This window comes from Eschrichtius robustus, chromosome X (assembly GCF_028021215.1).
Source record: "Eschrichtius robustus isolate mEscRob2 chromosome X, mEscRob2.pri, whole genome shotgun sequence".
Lineage (NCBI taxonomy): Eukaryota > Metazoa > Chordata > Mammalia > Artiodactyla > Eschrichtiidae > Eschrichtius > Eschrichtius robustus.
The window spans coordinates 62107495-62119624 of NC_090845.1; the positions used below are offsets into that span (position 1 = coordinate 62107495).

The 12130-nt window shown below is 38.6% G+C and overlaps 1 protein-coding gene and 1 non-coding gene across 2 annotated transcripts in view; one reads left to right on the plus strand and one right to left on the minus strand.

Moving 5' to 3' along the window:
* TEX11 (testis expressed 11) overlaps positions 1 to 12130 on the minus strand; it is a 375812-nt gene that overhangs the window by 66763 nt on the left and 296919 nt on the right. The window contains exons 21-24 of the mRNA XM_068533357.1: positions 11184 to 11224; positions 9744 to 9830; positions 8301 to 8371; positions 5797 to 5918 (exon numbers count right to left, since the gene is read on the minus strand). Coding sequence (XP_068389458.1) covers positions 5797 to 5918; positions 8301 to 8371; positions 9744 to 9830; positions 11184 to 11224 — 321 coding nt within the window. The remainder of the gene's footprint in view (positions 1 to 5796; positions 5919 to 8300; positions 8372 to 9743; positions 9831 to 11183; positions 11225 to 12130) is intronic.
* LOC137757534 (small nucleolar RNA SNORA11) lies at positions 6406 to 6534 on the plus strand. Its single transcript, XR_011072377.1, has one exon. It is a non-coding gene; the product is annotated as a small nucleolar RNA SNORA11 (small nucleolar RNA).

Below are 12130 nucleotides of genomic sequence, written 5' to 3' on the forward strand. Positions count from 1 at the left end.
GTTTACAGAGAGAACCAGAGGAAGAGAAAGCTAAGAAGATTCCCTATCCCTTCAAAGGGGCCTTACATTAATTGGATCAGACTGTGGAGCAATTTATGCCAAAGAGCATTTTCAAACACTCACGTGCACGTGCGTGCACATGCACATGCACACACACACAGAAACACACACACAAACACAAACACACACACACACACACACACAGCAGTCACCTAGTAATTAGTCAAGACTTATATCTGTGTGTGATACCAATAAAAGAAGCCCATTCAGAAGCTTAACAGGGAGATCACAGAAAGAGATAGTCAAAAATAACCCTGCTAAAACTTCTTTCATCCCGTTTCAGGGGAGGGGTCAGGGTGACTGCAAAGGCAAAGACTGTAATCTCTGATAAGTAATATCAGAAGCTGTATACTACTATACAGCTGTGGGAAATAGACTGCACTGAACTAGCCCAGCCAAGTCACTAAACATATAAACAAGCAAATATTAACAGCAAGTCCCGGGGGCGGGGGGGGATCAGTATCCAAAGATGTTCCAATATATTATGCAAAATGTCCAGTTTTCAACAAAAAATTATAAGATATGCAAAGAAACAAGAAGTATGACCCATACACAGGAATAAAGTAGGCAACAGGAACTGACTTTGGAAAGGTCCAATGTTGGAACTTAGCAGACGCAGATTTCAAAGTAGCTATTATAAATATGTTCAAACAACTAAAGGAAACCACACTTAAAGAAGGAAGGTATGATGACAATGTCAGGAAATGCAGAATTTTGATTAAAAAGGCAGTGGGATAACATATTCAATGTAATGAAAGAAAACATCAGTCATCCAAGAATCTAATATCCAGTAAAACTATCTTTCAGAGCTGAAAGCAAAATAAATTCTCAGATTAAAAAAAGCTGAGAGAATCTTTTTGCTAGCAGAACCATTTTATAAAAATGCTAAGAGAGGTTCTTCAGGCTGAAAACAAGTGACACCAGATAGTAATCTGAATCCAAATGAAGAAACAAAGTGTACTGATAAAAGTAATTATGTAAGTGTAAAAGAAAGTATAAATATATATTTCTTCTTTCTTCTCTTGTTTTAAAAAACAACTGTATAAAACTATATATAGTTTTTTTAATACCATTTCACCAACCCAAGAAGAAAATACATTCTTTCTCAAGCACACATGGCACTTTATCCAGGACAGACCATTTGTTAGGCCACAACACAGACTTCAAATAAATTTAAAATCACTTGAAGTCACACAAAGTATGTACGCTGTCCACAGTGGATCAAGATTAGAAATCAGTAAGATAATAATAAATTTGGGAAACATGTGGATATTAAACAATAGATTCCTAAATAAATAATGGGTCAAAGAAGAAATCAGAATGAAAATTAGAAAATATTTTGCGATGAATGAAAAGAAAAAAACAAACAAACCAATACTTATGGGATGCTGCTCAAGCTATGATGTTATGGTCTGAATATATGCCCCCAGATTCATATGCTAAAATCATACCCCAAAGGTGAAGGTATTAGCAGGTGGGGCCTTTGAGAGATGCTAAAGTCATAGGATGGAGCCCTCATACATGAGATCTGTGCTTTTTATAAGAAGGTTCCAAAGAGATCCTTGGCGCTTTCCATCATGGGAGGACACAGCAAAAAGGTGTCAGCTATAAAGGAGGAAGAGAGACCTCATCAGAGAACACAACCATCCTGGCACCTTGATCTTGGGACTTCCAGCCTCCAGAACTGTGAGAAATAAATTTCTGTTGTTTATAACCTACCCAGTCTATTGTGTTTTGTTATAGCAGCTTGAATGGACTGAGACAGAAAATTGGTACTGATTGGTGGGGTGCTGCTGTAACAAATACCTAAAAATATGGAAGCAGCTTTGGAACTGGGTAATGGGCAGAGTCTGGAAGAGTTTGCAGGTGCATGCTAGAAAGTCTACATTGCCATGAATGGACTGTTAAGGGAAATTCTCTTGAGGACCAAGAAAGAGAAGAGGGGAGCTGTAGAGAAAGCCTCAGTCTTCTTAGAGAATACCTAAGTGGTTGTGACCGAATGTTGGTAGAAATATGGATAGTAAATGTCATTCTGATGAGGTCTCACATGGAAATGAGGAACATTGGAAACTAGAGGAAAGGAGGAAAGGCCATCCTTGCTATAAAGTGGCAAAGAGCTTGGCTGAATTGTTTGTGTTCCCAGTGTTTTATAGAAGGTAGTACTTGTGAACGATGAAATTGATATTTGGCTGAAGAAATTTCTAAGCAAAGTGTTGAAGAGTAGCTTGGTTTCTCTTGAATGCTTATAGTAAAATGTGAGAAGAGGGAAATGATTTAAAGGTGGAATTGTTAATCAAAAATTAAGCAGAATTTTAAAATGTGGAAAATTCTCAGCCCATTAATATTGAAAGAAATAAGAAAGCTTCAAAGGGAGAGAACACCAAGGGTGTGGCTGAATTGATAAGGAGATTGCTGTGGATGAACCATCTCAACAGAAGCTAGGAGCTATTCGTCAAGACAATGGGGAGATTGGTCAGCCATCTAAACAGAAGCCAGGACCTATTGTCCAAGGCAAAGGAAGAATAACCTCAACAGCAGATCAGAGATCTTTGGGGCTGGCCCTCCCATCACAGGCCCAGAGTGCAAGGGCCTGCGGGGCAGAAGGATTTCAAAGGAGGGGCCCACTGCAGCCCAGAGCCATCTCATCTCCTGGGCTGTGCTCCTCAAATTCCCGTACCATGCTCCTCAGACACCCCAAGTGCAGCACAGGCTGCTGTGGTTGTCCCTCCAGAAGGCACAGGTTGCAAACCTCTGGAAGGCATCAGCTTGGTGTTTTCTCCCCGGTATTCAGAGTGCAAGAGCTGGGGGGCACTGCTGCCCTCTCCTAAATTTCAAAAGGTGCCCCAGAGACCGTCAGTGCCCAGGCAAAGAACCTCTGTAGGGGAGAATCACTGCAGAAAGCCCTCACTAGGGAAATGCCCCACAGAGCCTTCTACCCCAGACCAGTAGAACCACCTTGTGGAATTCCAGCCTGAACCCTAACTTGTGAGAGCTGCAGCATGTACTGCACCTGGCAGAGCCATGCAGGTGGGGTCCAGAGGCTTGGGGGCCCAACTGCAGCCCCAGTGCGTTCAAAATGTGGGGCACCAAGACAAGGAGGATTGTTTTTAAGCCTTGGGGTTTAATGTTGTTTTCCCCATTAGGTTTTGGGCTTACCTTTGTAAGCAGCTCTTTGTAGGAAACTGCCCTCAGCAGGAAACCCCTTTTCTTGTCAATTTAGCAAAGCTATATTGTACTAAGGTTTAAATCAGGCATCCCCATGCTCTACTCATCTTTGGCCCAAGCACACCTTTCAAATCTTTTGATCACACAATACCTTGCCTAACCTGTTGGTTCTTTCCTTAGATCAAAGAAGTAGAAATGAAGGATAAGTAATTAACAGAAGACGAGATCTCTTCCCTAGCTTCCCCTTCAGTAACAAATTGTCCTGTTCTAGGAAAAAGATGTGGTTCCTTGATAACTTACAATTACTATATATATTTTAAAGCATCCCTCACTTTCCCCACCTCATACTCAGGAGACTAGATGCAATGTTGATAGGATTATGCAGTCTATCTATATTGCTTCATAATATACTTATTTGGAAATACTTCAATTGATGAGGATTTAGAGAACAAGGAACAGATGTAAATAATAGAATCCAACAAATCTTCATTAGAGAAAGAGCACTAACTCATAGTCTAACTCATAGGGGCCAGGCTAACATGGGGAAAGGCAGAAGTACATCTTCAATTATCTAAACAGATATCCTTTCAAAAGCAAAGAAGATTATAGAAAGGTTACTAGGTTAGAGAGTTCTTAGGAAACATAAGTGTGTGCAAGAGAAAGAACACAGGAAAAAAAGAACAGTGTTAGAAACAAACAAAATAATTAAGGATCATACTTAAGAGTTTGTGAAATTTCCCTCACGTCAATTTGATCTCTATTCACTGAGATACAAATTTAACAGACTCAGGACTACCAACTTAAGAGGGAAAGCTTTTAAAAAGTTAAAACCGCTATGTGAAAACAAGATGTTATTGCTTTCTTAGTAAAGCAAAAGACCTTATTGTGAGAATACCGTTGAAACAGAGCACGACCCTGTGGGGCCCTCCTGGGGAATAAAAACCTTTCCGTTCCCCCATTTCTTGTTTGTAGAATAAAGGCTTTCAGCCTCCTAGACCTTCCCTGAGTTCCAAAGGGCAGATTCAAACAGTTACTAATTAGAAGAGTGAGGGAATGCAGAAAGAAAACAATAGTGCAGGATGGTGGTCCTGGTTCCTCCCTGGGGGATGTGGATAACAGTTTGATATATATCTCTGAGTTCTTCTACAGGAACTAAGGCCCCCACCCAGGTGGAGGATGATAACTTTAGGCTGAGCACAAGCATGTGGACCCCAGACAGGTTGGAACCAGAAGGCTGATGATTGAGATTCCTGGAACACCATCCTGTTACCTCACCACCAACCAATCAGAGGAGGGTTACACACTCTGCAGCACCTCCCCCCCACATTTTGCATATAAAAACTTCTTCCCTGAAATCCATTGGGGAGTTCGGGTCTTTTGAGCATGAGCCACCCGTTCTCCTTGCACGGCCCTTGCAATAAGCCTTTCTCTGCTCCAAACTCTGACATTTCAGTTTGTTTGGCCTCACTGTGTGTGGGGCACACGAACTTGAGTTTGACAACACCCTTACTTGTTAAGAAGCAAAATGTTTGTTTTGGTTTTGCTCTGAGGCTCATAGATTCTTTTTTTCATCTTCTTTTACAACGGAAAGGTTTCTAAGAAGAGGCCCCTTTACTCCTCAGGACAACGACTTTATCTTTTTTATCCCCAGTACCTAGCAGAGTGCTTGGTACTCATATGTTTTTTGAGTTGAACTCAACAAGGGAAGAGAAAGGAAAGAAAATATGTTGGCAGAGATCTGCTAAGAGTTTGTTCCAGATGCAAAGAATCATATAGAAGAACAGATTAACAGAAGGAAGAGAATAAGCACCAAGAAGGATTTTATACCAACTGGAAAGAAAAGAAGCTGGTAGGTATGGGAAATTGGGACGTTTTCTTTGTCTAGGGAAGAGAAAAAAGCAGAGAGACCTAGAACTTAAAACCATACAAAAATGCTAGTGGTCCAACTTCGTGATAACTTTCTTAGCTTGAAAGAAGGAAGATAAAGAACTAAAGACAAACCAAAGAATACTCTGGTAGATGGGAGAGCAAGATGTTGATGTTGGTATCTCCTAAAAGGGGTAAGGTTTAAGCTGAGAGTGGAATTCAGGCAAAAGTAGGAATTCTGTCTTCTTCTTGTTAAAATTGAGTTAATGATAAAATATTTAAGAATGTGGGCCAAAGAAAGCAAATGCAATTGAGTGACGAAAAACAAGCCAACTAAATAATTTCAGACGGCTATCAAAGCTGTGGAAGTAAATGAGTGCTTCCTTAGAGAATGTGTGAAAGGAAAAAGAAATAGAGAAGAAACTCCTATGGACCACATGTGATCACAGGGAGATGATGAAGATAAAGAATATTTCAAAACAGATTCAGAAAAAATGGTCCATGGCAAAGGGCATTTTAAAAGAAGAGGCCAAGCCAAATGTGACCTTTCCTTAGGAAGGAAGCAGCCATTACAAATCTTTGAAATCAAGATGTTGCTAGAATGGAGGAAAGGATTCTTTAAAGAGAATCAAAAACAACTGCATCAGGGAAAGCAAACATACCAAACAGCACACTGAATGCTTGTGTTTTCCTTGAAGGTTGCACATTACCTGTTCGGAAGCTGTTGAAGCTTTTCTCCCTTGTCCTAGATCAACTGCAGATGCCACAAGTAAACATGTTTTCTGTGCAATCAGAATTGCTTGATCAGAAGGACAAAACTGGGACAGCTGATAAGAAATAACCAGAACATCAATGAATAGTGAGAATTCTGCCAGGTGAACACAAACAATCAGAATGAAAATCAGCAAAATCCTGCCTGAATGACAAAATTCAGCTGGAAAAGCACATCTCACCTTAAAAATGATATAGACTATAACACTGATTTACGGTTTTAATTTTCTATTACTTTCTATTGTTTTTTTAGCACCTTTCTAGAGATTAAAAAGCTTCATTTCTTCACAATTTTCCTATCTTTCCCAGTGACAAGTACTGTCATTTGGCCCTGTATTTCTATCTAGTGATTTACTTCTTGGTTTATGTTGTAATTTCTAAGTGATTTTCCCCCTGGCAAATAGATTTCCCCTTTGCATTGAATAGAGCTGAAATTAGTACCTGTATTGTTCATGGTTGAAAGAGACAATGTCAAATCTTGACAGGCATTAGGCATAACCTCATCATTAAACCTTGTCCTCCAGCTTTAGAAAAAACTCCCATGGGGTGTGCTCAGAGCAGGGGGCCTGAAGAAATGGCTCCTCTGTTTTCAACACACCCAACAGAAATCTGAGTTCATTGCGACAAGGGGCACAAACTTGCGGCCTTCCTATGAACAAATACCCAACACATGTCCCCCTGTAGCTCCACATGGCTTCTGGGTAAGACCAGCGGGACAGGTCTCAATATTGGAAGAAAAGCTACAGTATTTAGTGGGGAAGTTTGCCACCTAGAGCCAGTGAGGTCCACACATGAGTGGGCCATAAGTGGTCTTATAGACATAAAGACTTTGAATCTCTTTATTCAAGGGAAAAAAAATAGATTCCAACTATATGCCATTCTGGAAAAGGCAAAACTATGGAGACAATAAAAAGATCAATGGTTGCCAGGAGTTTGGTGGGGAGAGGGGAGCTGAATACACAGAGTACAGAAGTTTTTATTGAGCAGTGAAATACTTTTATGACATTATAATGATGGATATATGTCATTATACTTTTGTCCAAACCCATAGAACGTGCAACACTACTCACTTCAATAAAGTGAACCCTAAGGTGAACTGTGGACTTTGGTTTTATGATGTGTCAATGCAGTTTGTCCTTGGTTTAAAAAAGAAAAGGTACCACTCTGTTGATAATGGCTATGCATGTGTCGGGAGGGGGTATATGGGGGAATTTCTGTACCTTCCTGTCAATTTTGTTGTAAACCTAAAACTGCTTTAAAAAAAAGTCTCAAAAAAAAAGAGAGTTAACACTCAGGGTAGACATTTTTGGCAAAACTTTTGTTTCGCTTATATATGTATGCATATTATATATGTGTGTGTGTTTGTTGGACTGTGATGTAAAAGGTATTTTTTAGATCAAAAGAGCTTGCAGGCCACTGTAGTTAAGTTATACTAGCAAATAAAAGCACAAATTAACCTCAAAAAACCCCACAAACCTCCCAGCTTTGTAGTACAGTAAAATTCTAGGCTACTTGATTCTAACATGGAATCCGACTAGTGCTATCATGAATGTCAAAACTAAAGCTGATTTATTTCACCTAATTAAAAATGGCAATTATACCTAAACTTTCAAACATTATTTCTTAATCTCCCCAAATATTTAGTGATCATAATCATCACCATCATTTAACTAATAGCATTTCAAGACACCCAATCTCTGTACATCTCAGGTGACTCGTATATAAAATGAGTGAGTTGTGCTAGATTATCTCTACAGCTCTTTCCAGTTCTAAAACATTTAATCTATCTCAACATATCAGACTGCATACTCCTCAATGTGTATGAGGGATATTCTTTGCCACCTCTCCTTTCATCCTCTAATCAATACTTGATCCCCTTTCTGGCATTTAACCTCTACCTTGGAGGATAACAACTATTTTAAAAGGCTTATAATTGCAAAACAAGCTCACAAATCCTTACATACAAAACCTGCTCTCGGAAAAATTATAAAGTAGGTCCAGGCTTCTTAGCATCCTTTTAACCTCCTGTTGTCCCCAGATACCTATTCAATATTCCTATAGACTTATACCCATAACACTTCCTAATGTTTTGGTAATTGACAACTTCTTAGAGTATTCCCTCCTAAAGACAGTTATATTTTGATATAGGTTCTGAGAGACTGAAATTCCTTCAAAGATAAAGGAATAAGTCTCTTATGGTAGAACTTTAGGCTCCATGATGGTTGTTTGTGATATTTTGGTATGGGGAGACCTGCCTCATGTTCTCATATTATACCCTATAGGGATCAAATTCTCCTTAGGTCATTCCTGCTTAAACATATATTAAAAGTTCCTAGATTAAAAGCCAATCTCACTCTATACTTAGTCATTGACTATACCCATAGTGGTCATATCCTTGTTGTGATCCATATGTGAGATACTTGTTGGAAGAGACTTACCTTATAAGAAATCATGAAAAAGTCTCTCATTGTCACTGGGTCATTGATACATTGCACAGCCAAGTTCCAAGCTGAAAGTTAACATGAAATAACATAATTATGAAAATTTACTGTTTAATCTGTACCAGTATAATCTCCACTACCTACATCTTTAATATTAACACACTAATGAGGGGTTTCTCAGGGGTTAAAAAAAGCTAACTTTAGGTTTTTAGAGAAATTTTTTCCAGGTAAATTTAGAGACTTCTATCACTTCCAATCTTTAATTCTAGGACAATGGCCAATGGAGATAGTGTTGGATTTTTTTAAATTGGGGACATACGATAAATTCTTAGTTGGCACAAATCCATCTAAAAAAATGAGGATCACACTGAGGAGTTCACCAGCTTCAGTTGGTGGAGCCCCCATTAGGCAACATTCAGTATGATCTTTACCTTGGAAAATCAAAATTAAAATTCAGTAAAACAAGTACTAGAAAATAACTTTTCAAACTTCCAAAAGGTCAGAGTCATTAAACCTTTCTATAGTTTAAATGTTTGTTATTTTCCATTATTTGCATGTTTCCCAGAAGCCAGATTGCTGTATTTATTGCCTTTTCTCCTAGATTAGAGCCCCAGTAAACCCCGTAAAGCAGAAAGAGGTCCATATAGAACCAGTTTACTTTGTGACATTGATGCTTAATTGCTCTTGCTTACTTATCACTGTAGTAGCTACCTCCACAATTTCGTAAACATTTTTATTGAAATAGAACCTACATAAAGTAAATTACACAACTCATAATTGTACAGCTTGACGAATTTTCACAAAGCGTATATATCCATGTAACCAACCCAGATCAAGGAAGATCTTGATCATTACCAGAAACCCAGAAGCACTCTCATGTATCCTCTTCAAGTACGACTCCCTTCAAGAGTAATCACTATCCTAAGTTCTAACAGCGCCAATTAGTTTTGCCTGTTTGTTTTTGTTTTTGTCTTTTACTATATATAAATGGAACCATGCAGTATATATACTCAACATCTGCCTTCTTTTGCTCAACATTATTTTTGTGAGATTCATTCATATTGTTGCATGTAGTTTATTTTTCATAAATCACATTTAGAGACAAATTGGGCATTCTAGACCAAGTTTAGGAGCATAACCTTGGGGACCTATAGTTCTAATTCATCATTTTATTCTTAGATCCATTTCTATGGAAAAGGAAGAAAACTAATATTTAGTGAGTACATAGTATGCCCCAGGTACATACACTGCTTCTTTTAAAACCCATAATAACCCTGTGAAGTATGTATAATTGTCCCCATTTTTATAAATAGTGAAACTGAGATTAAGCAAGTTATCCTTGTACCCATAGCTACAAATGGAAGATCCAGAATTTGAATCCACATCTGTCTGATTCTACCACCCCACAATGTTTCCCATAGCCACAGAATTTCCTTTTACCTATTTTTCGAAACCATTGAGCTTCATTAATCATTAAGCCTGAAGTCGAGGCTTCTCCATCAAAATACTGAACAAGTTTCGGGAGTGCTGCGTCAAACAGGAAAATATGATATTGAGGTCTTTTACTTTATACTCTAGCAAAGTTGTTAATCCTGCTTTAAAAACAGTCAAACATGAGCTTGAATTTAGAAAGTTCTTTTTTTATGTGTGTGCATGGGTGCATACCAAAAGTAATTTAAATGACAAAAAGCATTACCAAGCTCCAAGGAACTGTTAACTCAAACTCTGGGGAACAAACACATCTTTGGAGAGATTTATAAGTTTAATTAGAGCAATCATTCACCACCTGAGGTAGAAAGATATGATTTACGTGTAAGGAAACAAAGAAGAGGAATAATCATTTAAAACACTGAAAAGGAGACTGAGGATTGGAAGAGTATTGATAGGTTGGCATAATATTCACTGAGCTCCTACAGCAAGCACAGTATGGAACCAGAATGTGCCGTCATCATCAGAAAGCATTTATTACATACTCATGTGCCCTTCTGAGAGATAAGAATGCCAACAGAAAACTTTTTCTCTTTTGAAAAGCTGTGGTTTCTAAACCACTTTGCTACATTTACACCCTGTTGACAGGTATTTGAGGTATAAAATTGAACTACTGCAATAAAGGGAATAGAATTTCTAAGATATGGAGCTTTTGGTGTGTTTTAGACATAAGGAAATAGGTACATGGGCAGTAGAAATTGGAAGACCTATTAGGCAAAAGGGACACCAAGAAAGAAAGCATGGAGTTGGAAAAAGGAATGCAATGTAGTTAGGAAGTTAGCTGAATGAAGTGGACAGGGAGGAATTAGTAGATAGAGGAGATGACACAGACTTGGATAGACAGATGGACAGCTTCAAAATAACAGAGTAAACAACCTGAATTTGATTCAGAGAACATGAAAATTAGCAGGGCTCAGAATATTTTTATTTGTCTTGACCCTTTTTCACCTGTTCAATTTCTAGGTTAGGACCAAGTGGCAATAGACATGGAAGGGAGGGAGGGAGGGAGGAGGGAGGGAGGGAGAGAGAGAGGGAGGGAGGGAGGGAGGGAGGAACAAAGGAAGGAAGGAAAGAAGGAAGGAAGGGAGGAAGGGAGGAAGGAAGGAAGGGAGGGAGGGAGGGAGGAAGGGAGGAAGGAAGGAAGGGAAATGTCTTTTAAAAAACTGGAATAAAAACAGGTGAAATCACATTTGGAGATGAATGTTAATGATGACAAACTTTGCTCTGCTTGTGAATAAATAAACAGGTATACTGCTGTGACAAATGTTAGTAAAAGCATGAAGCTTATTAACTCAAACACGAAGCCCGAGTCAGTGTGCTCAATGTACTTGGAGAATTTAATAGAGGATAGAGGCAAAATGAAGGAGTGAAAATAACCAAGGAGATATTTACCTGTACTGAAGCAAGTCAAAAGTCTATCTATTTCTTTCTTTCTAAAAAATAAAGAAAAGAGTATTTTCATACTGTTCCAAAGCTTTACTACAGAAAAGTATCAAAAAGAGACTCTATTTGTGCCTGAGAGCTGCTCAAGGAAAATGTAAAATTGTGAAGTTTGTTGTTCAAGGCTCCAACCTATCATTTCAACACTGTTTTTCCTCATTATAGGATACTGTTCCTCATCTCCAATGTCCTCATATTTTTTTCTCTCTTCCCCTGCTACACCTACTCTCAAGCAAAGGATTTCAATGACTGATAAGGTTTTATATCACAGGGTCATAGAATTTGAGAGCAGGTAGTGATCTCTGTGATTTTCTAGCTTTGGTTTTTTTTTGAAGAGGGGGAACTGGAACCTGTGTTTCAAATAAAATGTTATAAAAGTCTAATATACAAGAAGAGACAAAAGTGTACCTGCTCTGGTTGAACCAGTGGTAGGTGGAGGCCTAGAGCCTCAGCTTCCTGGAAGTCCCTGAGGCAGTGCCACAGAATTTCCAGGTTTCTAAGGAATATAGTTTAAAAACCACTTATCCATACCCTTCATTTTACAGATGAGGAAACAGATCTGGAAATGCGGGATGATCTGTCTAAGGTCATGCAATGACAATGTCAAGACTACTACTACCTAGGTCTCTTGACCCTTTGTTAGGCTTCTTTAGGGGGAACATAAATTTTAACAGAGAAAAACATCCCATTATGCTTAAACAAAGGATTGAATATGGAAGTATCGGCAAACTCAACTAAGGAAGCTTATAGTAAGTAGGGTAGAACACACTATAAGACTGGCCTTATCAGGAGAATGTCTAGTATTATACAATACAGACTGTGCTTCAGGAAAAGTAGCAGCTTTCTCAGGGATAAACATTAGACATCTGCTTTATATAAAGTAACTTCTAACAGTAAAT